The sequence below is a fragment of the Manis javanica genome, chromosome 5 (assembly GCF_040802235.1).
Source record: "Manis javanica isolate MJ-LG chromosome 5, MJ_LKY, whole genome shotgun sequence".
In the NCBI taxonomy this organism is placed as follows: domain Eukaryota; kingdom Metazoa; phylum Chordata; class Mammalia; order Pholidota; family Manidae; genus Manis; species Manis javanica.
In genome coordinates this window covers 171,343,612-171,365,723 of record NC_133160.1, presented here as the reverse complement: position 1 = coordinate 171,365,723, position 22,112 = coordinate 171,343,612, and the positions used below count along the sequence as shown (strand labels likewise).

General features: G+C 44.2%; 1 protein-coding gene across 13 annotated transcripts in view; it reads right to left on the bottom strand.

Annotated features, from left to right (window-relative positions):
- Window positions 1-1,153: 1,153 nt before the first annotated feature.
- Window positions 1,154-22,112, bottom strand: part of FAM193A (family with sequence similarity 193 member A) — a 191,948-nt gene continuing 170,989 nt past the window's right edge. For 9 of the 13 annotated variants that reach the window (XM_036992140.2, XM_036992159.2, XM_073237962.1 and 6 more), the window contains 2 exons: window positions 20,604-20,685; window positions 6,174-6,931 (listed from right to left, as the gene is read on the bottom strand). In XM_036992140.2, the coding sequence (XP_036848035.2) occupies window positions 6,838-6,931; window positions 20,604-20,685 (176 nt within the window). In that variant the 3' untranslated portion in view covers window positions 6,174-6,837. Of the gene's footprint in view, window positions 5,984-6,173; window positions 6,932-20,603; window positions 20,686-22,112 lie in introns of those variants that run through there. The other 4 variants (XR_005054171.2, XR_005054172.2, XM_036992149.2 and 1 more) reach the window with 4 other exon arrangements.

Genomic DNA, 22,112 nt, shown 5'->3' with positions numbered 1-22,112 from the left:
AACTGAATTCAAAAATACATCAAAAGGATCATACACCATGACCAAGTGGGATTCATCCCAGGGATGCAAGGATGGTACAACACTCAAAAATCCATCAACATCATCCACCACATCAACAAAAATGACAAAAACCACATGATCATCTCCATAGATGCTGAAAAAGCATTCGACAAAATTCAACATCCATTCATGATAAAAACTCTCAACAAAATGGGTATAGAGGGAAAGTACCTCAACATAATAAAGGCCATATATGATAAACCCACAGCCAACATCATACTGAACAGCAAGAGGCTGAAAGCTTTTCTTCTGAGATCGGGAACAAGACAGGGATGCCCACTCTCCCCACTGTTATTCAACATAGTACTGGAGGTCCTAGCCACGGCAATCAGACAAAACAAAGAAATACAAGGAATCCAGATTGGTAAAGAAGAATTTAAACTGTCACTATTTGCAGATGACATGATATTGTACATAAAAAACCCTAAAGACTCCACTCCAAAACTACTAGAACTGATATCGGAATACAGCAAAGTTGCAGGATACAAAATTAACACACAGAATCTGTGGCTTTCCTATACACTAACAATGAACTAACAGAAAGAGAAATCAGGAAAACAATTCCATTCATAATAGCATCAAAAAGAATAAAATACCTAGGAATAAACCTAACCAAGGAAGTGAAAGACCTATACCCTGAAAACTATAAGACACTCTCAAGAGAAATTAAAGAGACCACTAACAAATGGAAACTCATCCCATGCTCTTGGCTAGGAAGAATTAATATCATCAAAATGGCCATCCTGCCCAAAGCAGTATAGATTCGATGCAATCCCTATCAAATTACCAACAGCATTCTTCAATGAACTGGAACAAATAGTTCAGAAATTCATATGGAACCACCAAAGGCCCCGAATAGCCAAAGCAATCCTGAGAAGGAAGAATAAAGTGGGGGGGATCTCACTCCCCAACTTCAAGCTCTACTACAAAGCCACAGTAATCCAGACAATTTGCTACTGGCACAAGAACAGAGCCACAGACCAGTGGAACAGAATAGAGAGTCCAGACATTAACCCAAACATATATGGCCAATTAATATTTGATAAAGGAGCCATGGACATACAATGGGGAAATGACAGTCTCTTCAACAGATGGTGCTGGCAAAACTGGACAGCTACATGTAGGAGAATGAAACTGGATCACTGTCTAACCCCATACACAAAAGTAAATTGGAAATGGATCAATGACCTGAATGTAAGTCCTGAAACCATAAAACTCCTAGAAAAAAACATAGGCAAAAATCTCTTGGACATAAACATGAGCAACTTCTTGATGAACATACCTCCACAGGCAGTGGAAACAAAAGCAAAAATGAACAAGTGGGACTATATCAAACTAAAAAGTTTCTGTACAGCAAAGGACACCATCAGCACAACAAAAACGCATCCTACAGTATGGGAGAATATATTCATAAATGACATATTGTATAAGGGGTTGACATCTGAAATATACAGAGAGCTCATGCACCTGAACAAACAAGAAGCAAATAATCCAATTAAAAAACGGGGAGAAGAGCTGAACAGACAGTTCTCCAAAGAAGAAATTCAGATGGCCAACAGACACATGAAAAGATGCTCCCCATCTGTAGTCATCAGAGAAATGCAAATTAAAACAACAGTGAGATATCACCTCACTCCAGTTAGGATGGCCACCATCCAAAAGACATACAACAACAAATGTTGCTGAGGATGTGGAGAAAAGGGGAACTGTCCTATACACTGCTGGTGGGAATGTAAATTAGTTCAACCATTGTGGAAAGCAGTATGGAGATAATTCAAAAAACTCAAAATAGAAATACCATTTGACCCAGGAATTCCAGTTCTAGGAATTTACCCTAAGAATGCAGCAGCCCAGTTTGAAAAAGACATAGGCACTCCTATGTTTATTGCAGTACTATTTATAATAGCCAAGAAATGGAAGCAACCTAAGTGTCCATCAGTAGATGTACCAATATAGATGTGGTACATGTACACAATGGAATATTATTCAGCCGTAAGAAGAAACAAATCCTACCATTTGAAACAACATGGAGGGAGGTAGAGGGTATTATGCTCAGTGAAATAGCCAGGCAGAGAGAGACAAGTACCAAATGATTTCACTCATCTGTGGAGCATAAGAACAAAGGAAAACTGAAGGAACAAAACAGCAGCAGACTCACAGAACCCAAGAATGGACTAACAGTTACCAATGGGAAAGGGATTGGGGAGAGTGCGTGGGAAGGGAGGGAACAAGGGAAAAGGGGCATTACGATCAGCACACATTATATGGGGGGAGGACACAGGTAGGGCAGTGTAGCACAGAGAAGACAAGTAGTGACTACAGCATCTTACTACTCTGATGGACAGTGACTGTAATGGGGTACATGGGGGGGACTTGATGGGGGGCATCTAGTAACCAGTGTTGCTCATGTAATTGTAGATTAATGATACCAAAATTAAAAAAAAGAGAATAACTTCTAAGAAAATGCTATAAAATGTGAGAAAGATACATAACTAAAAGGGGATACCATGTTCACAGACTGGGAACCCAGGCGTGTTTCGGTACTGGTTCTTCCCACGTGGATCTGTAGACCCAATACTGGCTCCATCATCTTCTCAGTAGGCTTATGACAAGCTGATGCTGAAATTTCTATTTCTTGTTGCTCTTTTATAGAAGTCCAGTTACATGTCTGTTAGATGCCCGATACTGTCTCACAGCTCATTTTATCCTGTCTTTCTTCTCCAATTTCATCATTTTGGGTAGTTTCTAGTCATATGCCATCAAGTAGTTAGATATTTTCTTCTGGAGAAGTTTGTAATCTGCTAATTCTCTCTATGGTTATTTTTTATTTTAGATTCCTTTAGTTATAAGTTTCACATGGGCATTTTTTATCTTTCATTTCTTCTTTCATCTTGTTTCATTTATATCCTTGAAGATATAAATTAGTAAGATTTACAACGGCTATTTTAAGGTTCTTGTGTGCAAATTCACCGTGTCATTTCTGAGTGTTACTATTGTTTTTCTGGTATTTCTCCTGATTATAGCTTACATTTCCCCTCTTCTCGGCATGGCCTGGTAATTTTGCCTGATTCCAACGAATTTTGCTTTGTTTAGTGTGGGATATTTCTGTATTCCTCTAGATAATGTTGGCCGTGTGTATCACAGGGTCTTTCTACCCTGGCTGGTGGAGACAAAACCCCAACCCTCCTGCTTTCTGATCCCTTGGATGGAGGAATTTTATGCCACACCTGCAGAGGTCAGTAGGTTTGAAGGGACTTGAGGCGACTCCCCACAGGTCTTTGGGGTTCTCCAGGTGCAGCCCCTGGATCCCTGCCCCATAACCCACCGCTTCAGCCTCCCCAAAGGACAATCTGTTTCCTCTGCTCAGTGATCCTGCTGGGCTGTGGAAGCTGCCTCCAGGCAGGATGCCAGGACACTCAGAGGCTCACCTTGTCATGCCCTTCATTCAGGAGCCACTGCCTCCTGCTGCCTCTGTTCCAACACCCCAAAACACTGCAAAATGCCCTTGGCTTTACAATTCCATGTGGCACGGTGACAGCTCCCAGAGCGTTCACCTCCCACGGGCGCCACTGCTGTCTAGGAATGCCTGCGCACGCTTTGGGTCAGCACAGGACCCATGCCTGTCCCTCGGCCTGGGACACTGCTGACCAGGACTCCAGAGGGCTGCCAGGACACAGGTGGGCTCGTGACACGCAGCTAGACACATCCTGAGTTCTCACTGCTGAGAGATGTCGGGGATGTCGCTGCACGCAGCCCCCACCCCTGCTGCGCTCTCATCCTTACGACTCAATAGTGGATCCAAGCAGTGACTGCAAAGACGGAACAACAAGAACCCATGTCCTTTCAGGTCTGCCACTTGGTCCAGTGACTTGGGAGGTTTAATGTTTAAAACCATGAAATTGAACTGAGGTGAAAGTTTTTCTTCTTTTAAAAGACTTATTAATGAAATCAAGTGTTAGTCCTTTCTGGTGCTATAATACCATTTTGATTTTTAATGCCTTTGTGAGCACAGCTCAGTGAAGAACATTCCATGTTTCTTACTTAGTTGCTGTCTCACCTCAGGACTACCACCACGTACAGGGGGTGATACTCAAAGTGACAGTCTGCGTGCGGCTCCCCGGGCGCTCTCCCAGGCCTGTTTCCTCAGCTGTACATGTGATGGTGGGTGTGAGAACACTGGGGGACTAAGTCACCAGGCCATGTTGTGCCCAAGGCCCGGACCTGCCTCCACAGGCCAGACCTCAGGAGGCCCCATCCCCCTCTATGCCCATCCTCTGCTACCCTCTGACTTGGTCCTAAGCTTCATAGACCCACATCCATCCTCTTCTTTGTTCCCTAGAACAGAATGGCAAAGTGACACCCCTTCAGGACTGTTTCAAGGAACAGTGTGTGTGGAGTGTCTTGCAGGATCGGGGTTGGCCTCAAGAATGGGGGAAGTGCATTCCTGGCAAGGAGAAGGCTGGGAGGTCTGAGGGGTGCAAACTGCAGACATGGAGTTAAGTACAGGCAGCAGGCCCACTTGGAAGTGCCAAGGGGCCACCTCAGAAGCTGGGGTGTGTAGGGTGGCTGTTCAGTGCTGGGCACCTATGGGTCCTCACCAGTCGTGGCCTGGACAGCTCACACCACAGATGGAACCCCAGGGCTCCTCTCGGCAGTCAGCATGGTCCCGAGGGACAGATGAAGTGAGGCTCAGAGGTGGGACTGGCTCCAACACAGTCTCAGGACTGTCCACAGGGAGAACAGGGCTGGGCAGAGGCAGGTCTTGGGCTCTAGTGGGGAGCCTTTACCTGGCGAGGCCTGGCCTCCATGAGAGCAGGCTCACTGTCCACTCTGCTGGTCCAGGCTGCCCAGTGCCCAGCCAGCCCTGGTCCTGCCTGGCCCCTGCCTCAGCCAGAGTGGACAAGGCCCCGCCCCGGGCTTGGAGCGCTGGGAGACAGCAGTGGGCTTTCCGCCCCTCGGGACGCTGTTGCCGCCATGGCCACCGCCCAGCCTGTTTCTCCTTTTGCTGGTTTGTCCCAAAACCAAAGGGACGTGGTGCTCTTGCTCCCACCTAGAAAACACAAGACGAGCAGGCCAGCCCCGTGGCCCCACACCCCCTGCTGCCGCCCCAGCTCCTGCTCCCAGGACATGCTTCCAGCCTTGTCCTCCCACAAGCTGCTTCTGTCAGGCTCCAGTGCAGAGCACCTCAGTGCTGGAGCCCAGTGGCCAGTCCCGGGCCTCCTCCTGACCACAGCGGCCTGCTCCCGCCCTCTCCCCCCTTCCTCTGTGCTCAGGTCTGAGGCTCAGACCTGCCCCATCTGCCCTCACTCCTGGGCAGCTGCACAGGCTCCTGAGTATGAGGCCTTCTGGGACCAGTTTCCTAACGCCACAGGTTGTGCCTGGGCCCCTGCCCCGGGGCAGGCAGCAGCCTGAGTCCTCCCTGCCTCCCTCTCGCTCCCCACCTGGTCTCGCCCATCTGCAGTCCTGTGGCCCCTTCTCCCCGCCCCTTCCTCTGCCAGCAGGCATGCAGGGTGGGGAGCTGGGAGCCGTCAGCTGGGGCTCCTGCGTGTCAGTGGTGAGCCTGTAGCCGGAGGCAGCTCCAGGTACTCTGCACACGCCCAGGGGACTAAGTCAGGACGCCTCTCTTACTCTCAGATAACATTCTTGTTGTTAATTTATGCCCAATTTGATATTTGTCACTTTTCATTGTTCGACTGGAGGCCACAAGTCCCCCGAGGCCATATGTGGTCATGCCCAGACCCGGCCCCTCTGCGCTGCCTCCTTCAGCACACAGGTGTGAAGCGATGTCCCCTTTGCCACCCTGTAGGGAACTTCTTGACACCCCCCACTGCCAGCCACCCTGTGTTTCTTCTTGACACTTACCGACACTTCTCACACCAAAGCCTGGATGGGTCTGGTTGGGCTGTCCTGGGCCTGGGCCTGCCTGGCACATGGAAGGCCCTGGATGAACCGCTGCACGGATGGCTACCAGGAACCCGAAGCTGCCATCTGTGGCGACCCAGGGGGTGCTCCAGGGCTGGTGACCCAGGTTCCCCTTGGGGAGCACTGTCACCCAGTGGCCCTGCCCCTGCCAAGCCCCCCATTGCCCCAGCAGAAAGCAACCAGACGAGGTCTTCTGCTGTACTAATGTATTCCATCTTTCAAAAAGAAAGACATGATTTTAATATTACTTAACAATATGTTAAAAAAGTAGCCAGGCAGGCCTCCGTGTTAATACAGTCGTACACTCTCTACAGACTTGATGGTGTGAGTACTGGGTGGGTTTTGTTTTTGAACTTTCTCATTCGGCAAGGGATCTTACGCAAGCTGGCTACAGGTCAGGGGGTCAGACACAAACAGCGCAACGTGTACACTCTTAACAGTAGATTGTGCAGAACGGAAGCGCGCCTGCCCCACCCAGCCCGCCTGGGGTGGGGGTGGGGGATGCAGGGGCACACGAGAGCTGAGTGACGGCGACACCCCGGCGGGGGCAGGTGACAGGACAGGGCCATGTGGGTGATGCAATCTCGTCTCTGGCCACGGCCCAGGCCTCCGAGGCCGAGGTGGTGAAGGACTGGCGGGAGCTACTGTTCCAAGCCGACAGCACAGAGCTACAGTCAAAGAGGTCTCACTCACAGACTACACGCACACGAGCTAACAACGCGGGTCGGGCAGCAAGTTCTCAGTCTGGGGGGTGGGGGGGTCTCAGGTGCAGCCCACCCGGCACAGCCCTGGGCAAGCACGGCAGCTCCGGGGCCTGGCCCACCTCCCGCGCGTCCCTCTCCAGGCAGTCCTCATTCAGTGGGCAGCAAAGGTGGCTTTTTTCAGGCTGAAATTGGACCAGTTGATGGACAGCCTTTGTCGGGTTTGTCTAGCGGAGTCCAAACAAAATCTGCAAGATAGAAAGTGAGAGTCACGGAAGGAAGCAGCCCCTGCCCGGCAGGCATTCACAGAGCCTGGGGCCTCCTGGGGCCCAGTCCCAAAGGTCTTCCCACCATGCCGCCTGGGTGAATTCTGAGAGGTGCAAGGCCCTGAGGAGGAGGCGCCCCGTCTTCAGATGCTGGCCAGTGCCCTGAAGGCCTTGACGCTTTGGGTCACTCTTTTCTGACTTGTTCTTCAGGGAAGGTGTGCAAGGAAGTCTCATAAGCCCCCAGGAACCCGAACCATGGCCTCTGGCCAGCCTCACCCTCGCAGCCATGTCAAGGGCATAGACACGCCCTCTGGGGCAGCCTCCAGCCTGTAGGCCGGCCCAGCTCTGGAACACAAACGAGGTGCTAACCAGGGCTTGAAAAGGGGCACACTTTGCTACCTGCTTCCCATACAGTAGGGGCTGATTTTTGTATTAAATGAAAGGAGGAACCTTTTCTTTCATGAACCTTTGCACAATTTTCTGGCTCTAAATGGGCCACAGAACTTGAATAACCCTGACCGTGACTACTGCTGTTATTCACCAGTGGCTGAAGCAAGGTGTGCTTGCTGCCGCCTGCTGACAGCCCCACCCAGGTGGGGGCTGTCCCCTATGCCAGCCCCTCAAGGGAAGGATGTGCCATCTGCCAGACTGCAAGTCCTTCCCTAGCTGGTCAAACCCGGGGTCCCTGTGATGCTGCCTTTTACGCCTTCTGGAAGCTTCCACGTAACTCTGGCAACAGACTCCCAACTGTCTCCGTAAGTTCCATGTAACTCCCTTTTCTCCAGAACAACGTAAGATCCTGTGCCAAAGCTGATCGGCGAAGAACTCCACCCAAACTGGGCAAGACTCCAAGGGGCTCTCACAGCACAGGGTGCAAAATTCGCGCCCAGCATGACCTGGCTGTGCCTCCTCCCAACACCACCTCCTCCTCTGCTTATGCCCCTACCACCACTGCCCACCGGGCTTGTAGGTGGCCGACTGCGGACTGTGTCACACACATCTGCACACAGAGAATATGTACACAGGCAATCAAAGCCTAGGCAAACACCCCCTCACTGCAAAGTCAAGAAACCCCATACTGCCAGCCCTGGGGCACCTTGCTATGGTGTCCTAGCAGGTGCCTGCAGTAATTAGTCCCCATGGCTCCCTGCGGCACCTCGGCTGCTATCCTCTTCAACAGCAGTTTGGCTGTGCTCATTTCTGCACTGATGGGGGCAGCATCCCGCTGTTTCCTTACTGCTTCCCTCGTCGCCATCATGTTTGTGTGCTTCCTCTGGGGCTAGCACTTTCACGGCCATAAGAACACATCACACCGAATGGACAGCAAGTGGGAGAAGCCACTCACAGCTCTGCCCTGGCCAGGTGTGTGGGCACCAGCATGGGGCTGCAGCCTGAGGCATGTGAGCACGGGAGCGTGGCGGGAACTCCCACTCCGCCCACCAGTCACACGAAGACCTCTGTGTAGCCTGCTGGTCACATTTTCTGTGACGTCTGATCCTGTTTGACCATTTCTCAGCAGGTTTGTCGTCATCTTACTCTTCTGCAATGTTCCTTTATAGTCTTGATACTTTGCAATGTGCTGTATCATCTCACTTTAAAGCAAATTGATTTGAATGTAGTTCATAAATCTTTTATGATTGGTTTTCTAAAGAAGTCTTTCCCTGCTCTTAAGATCAAAAAGATTTTCACACCCCCAAGTACAGTGTGAGGTAGGGATCCAGTTTCAGTCTCTCTTACATGTGCAGTAAACGTGCCCAGCTCCATTCATGACCACGCCTTCCTTTCCACGCCAGCTGCTGATCCGCCTTTTGTCACAGGTCAAAGCTGTGTTTGTGCAGGTCTGTGCCTGGGCTCCACACTCTGATCCGATAGCACAGTGTCTTGGTAACCACGGCTCCCTAAGCCGGTATCATGGGCATGGAAAGGGGCGGGGCCCTCCTTGTTCTCCCCGTTCCTCCCGAAGGATCTTAGCAACCCTTCACCACTTTTTTTTCCTTTTTTGACATATAGAAGGGCAAGTAAAACAAATGTATAATATAAAGAAAAACTATAAAGCAAATACTGTGTATCACCACAGTCTAGAGGGACACTGTCAGCCCCTGGCTGGTGCCTGCCTTTTATCTGAAGCTTCCTTCATCTCCTCAAAAGTAATTACCATCCTGGCCTTTCATGTTGATAATTTCCTTGCTTTTCTTTTAGTCTTAATACTGTATGTATTCCTGAGCAACATATGTGATTCCTTAATTACTCTGTATTGAGGTATAATTATGTACAGTAAACTGCACTTCAATGTAGAGCTTGCAGTTCTGGCACACACACAGGTTCACATCATCTCGTATCAGGAGGGTTCCCGTGAAACTCCAGCATCTGCTTGCCACCCTGGCCCTAGTGTTGCCTTCACTCTCAGTGGCTTTGCTTTCTGCTGCTCCGTGGAGATGGAGCCCTACAGCATGCATTCTGAATATGGCCTCTTGCCATAAGTTTGCTGCCTGGGGGTCCAGTAGAACGCTTCTGGCTGCCGAGCGGTGTCCACTGGATGGAGAGCAGTTTGTTCATCCGCTGTGGACATTTGAGTTGTTCCCAATTTTTGGCCATCACAAATAACATTTCTAGGACCATCCATGTACAAGTCTCTGACACCCTCCTTTCTCTTGGGCAGACACCAAGAGCGCCACTGCTGGGCTGGTGTGATAGTGTGATCAACACCATATTCTGTGTTGTCTAATCTGAACTTTATAGAAATAGGATACTGAGTGCATTCTTGTGTTCTGCTTCTGTTTAACAATGAGTTTTTAAAATGCATCCATGGCCCAGATGGCTCCAGTGTTTTTGTTACCATACAGCAGTCCATTGTATGACTGTATCACAATGTATCCATCCCGTATGTTTTACAAACACTATGTTCACTTCCACAAAAGCCTTCTTGGATTTTAACTCTTCAGATAATTTTTGGGAAACTTGGTAGTTTTATATTAACTCTTGCTAGAAATGAACACAGGATTGCTGTGACTTAGTCTTTACTGTTCTTCAGTTGTTTCACAGCCTTCTGCGTACAAGTCTTGTGCAACTTTTGTTAGATTTACCCACAGATATTTCATAGATTTTGGTGCTATCACAAACACTACCTTTATTAAACTACATTTTAAATTATTTACTTCTGCACATTAATTTTTCACAAATAACTTCTAGACACCGATCCTACAACTAGTCCCTTCCTAAATTCTTTTGTAATTTTTTGTGTAGACAATTAGATCTGCAAAATGGCATTTTATCTCCTCCTTTCCACTTCTTAAAAGCTCTCAATTTCTTTTTTTATCATGCTGCCTAGAAACTACAGCCTGAGGTTGAACAAAAGTGGTGAGAGACAGCATCTGGGTCTAGCATGTGCTTCCACATCCATCCTATTTTGGCAAGTGTTTCATGTATAATATAAAGAAAAACTATATATGGGGATAGCATCTTTTAATTTCAAAAATCTCTAGTAATTTTAAATTGTAAAATTACTAGTTCACAATTTCTCTTTCATTAATTATAAATGGGTGCTAAGATTTTATCATTTTCTGAATCTAAGGAAATATATGGCTTTTCTGTTATATGTTAATGGAGCAAATAATGTTTGTGGATTTTCTAATATTAACTATAAGATACTCTCTGTATTCATTATGGGAATAAACCAGTTTGGTCATACACTGCTTTTTAAAATACTGTTGGACTCAAAGATGGCGGCATGATAGGAGAGACAGAGGCTTCCTCCAAAAACTGGGTACAGTTAGAAAACAGAGTTGGCGCAACTAATCCTCAGAGAGCAACAGGAAAGAGGACGGCACCAGACTGCACACACCTGGAGAAAAGAGCAGACCTAACGAAACAGGGTAACGTACGAGAGCTGTGGCTCCGTGGGACCCGAGCCCCTCCCCCACCCCAGCTCATCAGTGGGAGGAAGAGAAACAGAGCAGGGAGGGAGTGGAAGGCCCGGGACTGCTGAACACCTAGCTCTGGAGAGCTGTGCTGGGAGCACAATACTACATTTCATGGTGCTTTCATGATACTCGCATGATTCTGGGTTGGAAAGCTAATACAGGCAGAATTCCTGGAGAGACTGATATGCCAGCTGCTTGTGGAAAGCAGGGATCCATATCCGGCTGCTTTGGGACAAAAGCTTATACTTGTGTGCTCGGCCCACTGATTAGGGCAGTGGAGACAGACACAGTAGCCAGGAAGCAGGGAACAGCTTTTTCCTCTACCCAGGCACCAATACCGCTCCCGTGCGACCCCCGACATTGCTTCAGGGGCTGAGCAGCTCCAGAGTAGAGCTTCTGGACACTAGAGGGCGCCATATACAAATATGAAATGCCAAAGGAACCTGGTCCAGGGTAAAATTAATACAACTCCAGAGAAAGACTTAAATAAGGTGGACCTAACGACTCTCCCTGAAAGGGAGTTCAAAGTAAAAATCATCAACATGCTAATGGAGGTACCAAAAGATATCCAAGAACTCAGGAATGAATTCAGGTCGGAGATCTAATTGCTGAAGAGCACGATGGAGGGTATTAAAAGCAGGTTGGATACAGTGGAGGAGACAATAAATGAAATAGAAACTAGAGAAGAGAAATACAAAGAAGCTGAGGCACAGAGAGAAAAAAGGATCTCTAAGAATGAAAGAATATTGAGAGAACTGTGTGACCAATCCGAAAGGAACAATATTCACATTATAGGGATACCAGAAGAAGAAGAGAGAGAGAAAGGGATAGAAAGTGTCTTTGAGAAGGTAGCTGCTGAAAACTTTCCCAGTCTGGGGAAGGAGACAGTCTCTCAGGCCATGGAGATCCACAGATCTCCCAACACAAGGGACCCAAGGAAAACAACACCAAGAAATATAGCAATAAAATTGGCAAAGATCAAGGATAAGGACAGACTATTAAAAGTAGCCAGAGAAAGAAATATGATCACACACAAAGGAAAGCCCATCAGGCTAACATCAGACTTCTCAGCAGAAACCTTACAGGCCAGAAGAGAGTCGCATGATGTATTTAATACAATGAAGCAGAAGGGCCTGGAACCAAGATTACTTTAGCCGGAAAGATTATCATTTAAATTTGATGGAGAGATTAAACAATTTCCAGATAAGCAAAAGCTGAGAGAATTTACCTCCCACAAACCATCTCGACAGTCTGTTTTGGAGGGACTGCTCTAGATGGAAGTGTTTCTAAGGTTTAACAGCTGTCACCAGAGGAAATTAAAACTACAGTAAAGAAAGTAGAACAGCTAATTACTAAGCAAATGCAAAATTAAATTAACTATCCCAAAAGTCAATCAAGGAATAGACAAAGAATACAGAATATCATACCTAATATATAAAGAATGGAGGAGGAAGAAAAAGGAGGGGAAAAAAAAAGAACCTTTAGATTGTGTTTGTAACAGCATCGTAAGTGAGTTAAGTTAGACTCTTAGATAGTAAGGAAATTAACCTTGAAACTTTGGTAACCACGGATCGAAAGCCTGCAACGGCAATAAGTACATACCTATCGATAATCACCCTAAATGTAAATGAACTGAATGCACCAATCAAAAGACATAGAGTCACAGAATGGATAAAAAAACAAGACCCATCTATATGCTGCCTGCAAGAGACTCACTTTAAACCCAAAGACATGCACAGACTAAAAGTGAAGGGATGGAAAAAGATATTTCATGCAACTAACAGAGAGAAAAAAACAGGAGTTGCAATACTTGTATCAGACAAAATAGACTTCAAAAAACAGAAAGTAACAAGAGACAAAGAAGGACATTACATAATGATAAAGGGGTCAATCCAACAAGACGATATAACCATTGTAAATATCTATGCACCCAACACAGGAGCACCCACATATGTGAAACAAATACTAACAGAATTAAAAGGGGAAATAGAATGCAATGCATTCATTCTAGGAGACTTCAACACACCACTCACTCCAAAGGACAGATCAACCAGACAGAAAATAAATAAGGAGACAGAGGCATGGAACAACACAATAGGACAGACGTACCTAACAGATATCTACATAACTCTACACTCAAAAGCAACAGAATACATATTCTTCTCAAGTGAACATGGAAATTTTCAAGAATAGATCATATACTAGGCCACAAAAAGAGCCTCAGTATATTCAAAACTATTGAAATTGTACCAACCAGTTTCTCAGATCACAAAGCTATGAAAGTAGAAATAAATTACGCAGAGAAAATGAAAAATCCCACAAACACATGGAAGCTTCACAACATGCTCCTAAATAACCAATGGACCAATGACCAAATAAAAACAGAGATCAAGCAATATATGGAGACAAATGACAACAATAATTCAACACCACAAAATCTGTGGGACACAGCCAAAGCTGTGCTAAGAGGAAAGTATATTGCAACACAGGCCTACCTCAGGAAAGAAGAACAATCCCATATAAGCAGTCTAAACTCACAATTAATGAAACTAGAAAAAGAACAACAAATGAGGCCCAAAGTCAGTATAAGGAGGGACATAATAAAGATTAGAGCAGAAATAAATAAAATTGAGAAGAATAAAACAATAGAATCAATGAAAGTAAGAGCTGGTACTTCAAGAAAATAAACAAAATAGATAAACCCCTAGCCAGACTTATCAAGAAAAAAGGAGAATCTATACACATAAACAGAATCAGAAATGAGAAAGGAAAAATCACTACGGATACCACAGAAATGCAAAGAATTATTAGAGAATACTATGAGAAATTATATGCTAACAAACTGGATAACCTAGAAGAAATGGACAACTTTCTAGAAAAATACAACCTTCCAAGTCTGACCAAGGAAGAAACAGAAAATCTGAACAGATGAATTACCAGCAACGAAACTGAACTGGTAATCAAAAACCTACCTAAGAACAAAGCCTCTGGCCCACATGGCTTCACCGCTGAATTTTATCAAATATTTAGTGAAGACCTAAAACCCATTCTACTTGAAGTTTTCCAAAAAATAGAAGAGGAGGGAATACTTCCAAACTCATTCTATGAGGCCAGCATCACTTTAATACCAAAACCAGGCAAAGGCACGACAAAAAAGAAAATTACAGACCAATATCCCCGATGAACATAGATGCAAAAATACTCAACAAAATATTAGCAAGCCGAATTCAAAAATACATCAAAAAGATCATCCATCATGATCAAGTAGGATTTATGCCAGGGATGCAAGGATGGTACAACATTTGAAAATCCATCAAAATCATCCACCACATCAACAAAAACAAGGACAGAAACCACATAATCATCTCCATAGATGCTGAAAAAGCATTTGACAAAATTCAACATCCATTCATGATAAAAACTCTCAACAAAATGGGTATAGAGGGCAAGTACCTCAACATAATAAAGGCCATATATGACAAACCCACAGCCAATATTATACTTAACGGCGAGAAGCTGAAAGGTTTTCCTTTAATATTGGGAACAAGACAAGGATGCCCACTCTCACCAGTTCTATTCAACGTAGTACTGGAGGTCCTAGCCATGGCAATCAGACAACACAAAGAAATAAAAGGCATCCAGATTGGCAAGAAAGAAGTTAAACTGTCCCTGTTTGCAGATGACATGATATTGTACATAAAAAATCTGAAGGAATCCACTCCAAAACTACTAGATCTACTATCTGAATTCAGCAAAGTTGCAGGATACAAAATTAATACACAGAAATCTGTGGCATTCCTATACACTAACAATGAACTAGCAGAGAGAGAAATCAGGAAAACAATTCCATTCACAATTGCATCAAAAAGAATAAAATACCTAGGAATAAACCTAATCAAGGAAGTGAAAGATCTATACTCTGAAAACTACAAGACACTCATGAGAGAAATTAAAGAAGATACCAATAAATGGAAACACATCCTGTGCTCTTGGCTAGGAAGAATTAATATTGTCAAAATGGCCATCCTGCCTAAAGCAATCTATAGATTCAATGCAAATTCCTATCAAAATACCAACAGCATTCTTCAAGGAACTAGAGAAAATCATCCTAAAATTCATGTGGAACCACCAAAGACCTCGAATAGCCATAGCAATCCTGAGAAGGAAGAATAAAGCAGGGATAATCACGCTCCCCAACTTCAAGCTCTACTACAAAGCCACAGTAATCAAGATAATTTGGTACTGGCACAAGAACAGACCCATAGACCAATGGAACAGACTAGAGAGCCCTGGTATAAACCCAACCATATATGATAAATTAATATATGATAAAGGAGCCACTGACATACAATAAGGAAATGACAGCCTCTTCAACAGCTGGTGTTGGCAAAGCTGGACAGCTACATGCAAGAGAATGAAACTGGATTATTGTTTAACCCCATGCACAAAAGTAAACTTGAAATGGAATAAAGACTTAAATGTAAGTCATGAAACCATAAAACTCTTAGAAAAAAACATAGGCAAGAATCTCTTGAATATAAACATGAGCAACTTCTTCCTGAACACATCTCCTTGAGAAAGGGAAGCAAAAATGAACTCATGGGACTACATCAAACTAAAAAGTTTCTGTACGGCAAAGGATATCATCAACAAAACAAAAAGGTATCCTATAGTATGGGAGAATATATTTGTAAATGACATATCTGACAAGGGGTTAATATCCAAAATATATAAAGAACTTACACACCTCTGCACTCAAAAAGCAAATAACCCGATTCACAAATGGGCAGAGGAGCTGAATAGACAGTTCTCCAAAGAAGAAACTCAGATGGCCAACAGACACATGAAAAGATGCTCCACATCACTTGTCATCAGAGAAATGCAAATTAAAACCACAATGAGATATCACCTCACACCAGTAAGGATGGCCAGCATGAAAAAGACTAAGAACAACAAATGTTGGCGAGGTTGTGGAGAAAGGGGAACCCTCCTACACTGCTGGTGGTAATGTAAATTAGTTCAACCATTGTGGAAAGCAATATGGAGGTTCTTCAAAACACTAAAAATAGAAATACCATTTGACCTGGGAATCCCACTCCTTGGAGTTTACCCAAAGAATACAACTTCTCAGATTCGAAAAGACATATGCACCCCTATGTTCATCACAGCACTTTTCACAATAGCCAAAATATGGAAGCAATCTAAGTGTCCATCTGTAGATGAATGGATAAAAAAGATGTGGTACATATATACAATGGAATACTATTCAGCCATAAGAAAGAAACAAATCCTACCATTTGCAACAACATGGATGGAGCTGGAGGACATTATGCTCAGTAATAAGCCAGGTGGAGAAAGACAAGTACCGAATGATTTCACTCATCTGTGGAGTATAACAATGAGGAAAAACTGATGGAACAAAGTGGCAGCCAACTCACAGACTCCAAGAATGAACTAGCGGTTACCAAAGGGGAGGGGGGTGTGGGAGGGATGGAGAAGGGGATTGAGGGGTATTATGTTTAGTACACATGGTGTGGGGGGGTCACAGGGAAAAAAGTGTAGCACAGAGAAGACACATAGTGACTCTGTGGCATCTTACTACACTGATGGACAGTGACTGCAGTGGGATATGGGTGGGGAATTAATAATATGGGTAAATGTAATAACCACATAATTTTTTCACGTGAAACCTTCGTAAGGTGTTTATTAAGGTGTTTCATACCTTAATAAAAAAAAAATACTGTTGGACTTGGAGTGTGAATATACTCTTGATGATTTTTACATCTAATTTTCATGAGAGAAACCAATCTAATTTTTCATTTTTTCTGGTATTGCTTTGGCAGATTTTGGTATCAAAATTTTACTTTTCTCTCTCTTGTTTCAATTACCTGGGAGAATCTGTGTAAGACTGGATAATCAGGTCTTGAAATTTGGGGAGAATAACCTGTAAAACTGCCAGAATGTAGTTTTCTCATTGGGAAAACTTACTACTGGTACTCTGATTTCTTTAACAGTTACTGTATCATTCAGATTACTTTTTTTGTCGGGGGGGGGGGCGGTGTTGATTTTGTGTTTTAAGTCTAAAAATTAACAGGAGTTAAGTTGTTCACAGTGTTCTCTGGTGACAGTTTCATCTCTGCAGGATCTGTAGTTGCATCCTCCTTGTTGCTTATATATTAAAAAAATTAAACCCTTTTTTATTATGGAAAACTTCAAAATAAACACAAAAGTAGCAGATGGTAAAATGAACACAGCCCTCATTCAATTTTGATGGTTATCAATATCCCATTTCTTCTTCCATCTAATTATGGTACCTTTTTTCTATTCTTGACCAGTGTCTCAAAGGCTTATTTATTTAGTTAATGTTTTCAAAGAATCAAGTTTTGGTTTTGTTCATCTTCTCTTTGTTTTCTGTTTCATTATTTCTTATATATCATCCTGTTTTAATTTCTTTGGGGTTTACCCTGTTCTACTACTTTCTCAAATGAAATCCTTACCTCATTAATTTTCAGGTTTTAAAAGACTAACTCCAACATTTAAGACTTTATTGAAAGATCTCTCAAGACCAAATCCCTCTCCCCTACAGGTATTCATATGCAATGTTTCTATTATCTTTGAGTTTTACATTATCTTAAAATGTCTCCTGTGGCATCTTACTTGACCCATGAGTTATTTAAATGCCTTTAGATCTCCAAATCTAAAATATTTAGGGAACTGCAAGTATTTTAGATTCTCAAATATTCAGGAATTAAAAAATTTACTAATACTGGAATCTCAAGTATGTTGTGGTCAGAGAATACAAATTATACACACTAGTTCTTTGAACGTTTGGAGCTTGCTCTCTGTGCCTCTACATACTGTTTCTGGGACTGACCCGTGTGCAAACTTGCTCTTTCTGGGATGCGAGCTGCACCTGTACTCGTGAGCCTGCACTCGGGGGCGAGCTATTTCTATGCCCCATCTCTGCGGAGGCTGGGCTGCTGCAGCCATCTGGCATGCATGCAGAGGACGTCGGCAGCTACCGGGAAGGAGGGTTTGTGTGATTCACTGTGCAGCCCAAATACTTCTGCTTTCTGTATTTTGAGGTTATTTCATTAAGTACTTACATTTAAAATTACTATTTCTTTCTAACAAATTGAACCTTTTAGCATTAGGTAGCAACCTCCATCTGCTACAATGTATTTTTGTCAAGACAATAACAGAACTAGGACAGCTTCCCTTTTCCTACTTCCACCTTTCCATCCATTATGCTTTAGGTATGTTCTTGTAAACAGTATATATACGTATATATTTAAATTTTTTAACACAATCTGACACACTATTTACTTTTATTTTTGTCTACCATCGACATTTTGATATAACTGGACTTGTGTCTCCTACCTCTTTAAATTTGTTTATTGTAATTTCTTTACATTTTCTTCTTTGAATTTTGATTTTTTCTTTCTGCTTAGCAGCTCATATACCCTATTTCTATTCTTTTAATGTTTGCTCTTGAAATGTCATGCCCATTTACCTTAAAGTCTGAACGTGAAATACCTGGACCAAAGGACTTGAGGCTACACAGCTGTTTCACACCTAACTTACACATTACCTCTGATCAACAGTGTGGTTCTTTTAGACAAAATGCCAGTTTAACATGTGTTTGTACCGACACTTATAGACTATCTTTCTGAGATCAATTTCCTTTTTTCCTGAAGTATATAATCTTAGATGTTTCCTTTCATAAAGGTCTCTCTGTAGCAAGCTCCTGAAGATTTCCTTTATTGTGGGGAAGATGAGTTTTGAGACAGTTTTGTGGACACACAATTATAGTCCAACAATTTTCTCTCAATACTGGAAATATCACTTCTGGTTTCATATGCTATGCCCAGGGATGGATTTTTTTGTTTGCTTATCCTATTAGTAAATGTTGTGCTTTTGAACTTGAAGATTCACATTTCTCAATAGTTCTGCAAAATCCTCAGGCAACATTTCTCTTTAAATATTGCTTTTCTGTAGTCTCTTCATTTACTCTTAGGGGGCTCCAGTTCAATAGATGTTGGACTTAGAAAATATGAAAGGGGAAGGAGAGACTATTTTCCTTTTATCTTGGCACATTCCAGGTACATTTTTCAGATAGACATTCCAGTTCACTTATTCCCTCTTTTCTTATTCCCAGTGACTAATCTATTTATCATCTGCTACTGAGGTCTTGATATTAATAATGACGTTTTTCATTTCTGGATGTCTTACTGTTTTCCCCAAGTCTTGGGTGTTTGATATGATAATCTTCATGAGGTCACGCATGATCCTAAAGTGTGTGAGTCCTGCAAGTCTGCCTTGGGAACACATCCCTCCAGAGTCCTGCCTATATCCAGGAAATGCCCCTAATTTTATCCCCTGCTCCCCAGAATCTACCTTCAGGTTAAACTTCTTATAATTCAAGTAATTTTCCTACAGATTCTTCTTCACTTTGTACAAATACACTCATATCTTCTGAGAATGACAATTCTATTTCTTCCTTCTAATTCTTATCCTCTTTGTTTCTTTTTATGCCTTTATAATAGAAGCTGTAATAACAGACATCCTTATTTTATTTTTTAATCTCAAGGGACAGCTTTTAATGTCTCAACATTCAGTGTGGCATATACTGTATTTTATGGAGACCTTTTTTACTATGGTGAGGTGTGCCCTTCAAGTCCTGTTAAGAGTTTTTATTATGAATGGATGCTTAACTTTAGCAAATGCTTTACTTAACCTAAGATAAAATATACACACTCATATCCTATATAATAAATATAATTTCCCAAAACATTTAGAATTTTACAGTATTTCAGACAGGAGCTGATGACTTTTTGTAAACTAACTGCTTCTTGTGTGTGCACGTACACTATTTGAAAGAAAGAGGTGAAAGAACTTCCAAAGAAAGAATGAGGAGCTTTAGAATGAAACTGTCCTAATTCACATAGTAGATGAAATATTACTGTATACAGACTCACAGACTCCAAGAAGGGACTAGCGGTTACCAAAGGGGAGGGGTGGGGGAGGGCGGGTGGGCAGGGAGGGAGAGGGGATTGAGGGGTATTATGATTAGTACACATGGTGTGTGTGGGGTCACAGGGAAGACAGTGTAGCACAGAGAAGACAAGTGGTGACTCTGTGGTGTCCTACTACACTGATGGACAGTGACTGCAATGGGTATGAGGGGGTACTTGATCATATGGGTGAATGTAGTGACCACATTGTTTTTCATGTGAAACCTTCATTAGAGTGTATATAAATGATACCTTAATAAAAAAAAATATATTATTGCATATACTATTAGAAAAGTCTGCTGGTGAAGAAAACCAAGCAAATACCTAAAATGTAACTTTTCTCCTTAAAGCATTCCATATCAATGTATTCCAATGTCAGCACACATCAGGATTGCCTGGGGGGCCTGTTAGAACAAATACAGATGTTGGCGCCCCTCACCCCTGGGTCTGATTCAGTAGAACTGGGAGAGGGGAAGAGGAGATGCTGCTGCCCAGGGACTACGGAGAGCACTGCCCTAAATCTGTCTTTGCACGTCTGGGGAGGTGAGAAATCATGAATACGAGGGTGACTGAGGTTGGTACGCGTGTGCTCGGGGCGGAGGTGGGGGTGGGGGGCACGCTATCACATGCTCAAACGTTGTGAAGCAGTCAGGCTGTGTGGGTCACGTAGGGGGACTACGAGACCATCACCACTGTGTCATACACAGTTCTAACACTTACCTTTTGAAGTATTCCACCTCCCTCTCTGTCTCATCCATGTCCACACTGTCTAGGTCAATATCTTTAGGCAGAAAGACATCATCTGTAAAATTAAAGAAAATTACAAGTTCAAGTTACAATAACAGCCACCTTATCAGTACAGAACAAATCATTTGGTTTTACTTACTTTGAACAACTTTACAAAATAAAAACTTTTTCTCAGATGGTAGTTTATAGTCAAAGGAGGCATTCAGTTAATACATGCAACATCCCAGAGACTTCATCAAAAACCTTTCAGGCTGTTTCAATCAAAGAGCAAGGCTGTGTTTCACTCTGAATTAAATAATCTCTTTGAAAACAGGCAGCCCAGCAGGGAGACCCCTGACTCTGGATCATTCCAGCTCCTAGAATCTTGGCAAGTTTGAGGGTTCTGACTTTTCTCTTCTGCTCATCCCTGTGCCCTTCCCTGCCTGGTACCTGGGGGACACCTCTGAGAGCTGGTAGACCTCCAAATAAAGGGGAGCTTCCAATTCTCTGCAGACCTTAGCATGGGATAATTTTTAGGACCTCTAACAAAAAGCTCCCTCTTTCTATCACTAGGGCATTTCCACAGCAGCATAACTAAGGCACGTTTTACCTGCATAGCAGCAGCTAGTATCTCTGACGCCTCACAGCACCGGGCGGAGTGCCTTCACATCTCTTAGCTCACAGGAATGTGCCATCACCGAGGTGTTTCCCTCTAAGGACTCCATGGCCACGCTGCTCCCTCACGGACAGCTCTCCCACACACACTCTACCAGCACCCAGAGCTCCCTCCCTGCCCTCAGTTGTCCTCCTGGCACTCCACCTCCCTTCCTCCACTGCATCCCTGTGGTTCAACCATACCTGGGTACCAACATCAAACCTCCACTCCTGCCCCGGACCACCCTCCTGAGCTCCATATCCATGAAGTCACTGTCTTGTATGTCCACCCTTCAGGCATCTGACCCCCAACACAGGCAAAACTGCTCAGCTCCACCTGCTGCCAGCTGCTGCATTTCTGACAGTGACCAAGAAATGGCCCCTGCCCTCACTTCTGTGCCATACCGTTATTCCCCACTTCCATGAAGTTCTTCCTGAACTCGGGACTCCCTGTCTCCATCCCACAGCTACTGCTTCAGTGCCAGCCTGCACTGCGCCCCGGCCAGGCTCCTCGGCCCGGCTTCTGCCCTGCTGGTCCAGCCTGCATGGAGGCATCTTCCACACAGCCACCCTGCCTCCACAGCCCAACCGTTTCCTCCCCAGCTACCGCGACTGCTCCAACTGGGCCTCTGCTGCACATCTACTCACAGACCTTGCTTGGTGCCAACTTGAAGCCCTGATGAGGGGCGAGGAGGGATGAGATGGGGCAGGAGAGTTTACAGATGTGAAGAGAGTGAAGTCTAAGGAAGCACGCTCAATAGCCCTGCCCCCAGAAGTTCCAGGAGAGCAGTGTCAGCCACAAAGCAGAGGGCACAGGCCCGCCTACTAGAAATGCTGCCCTAATAACGT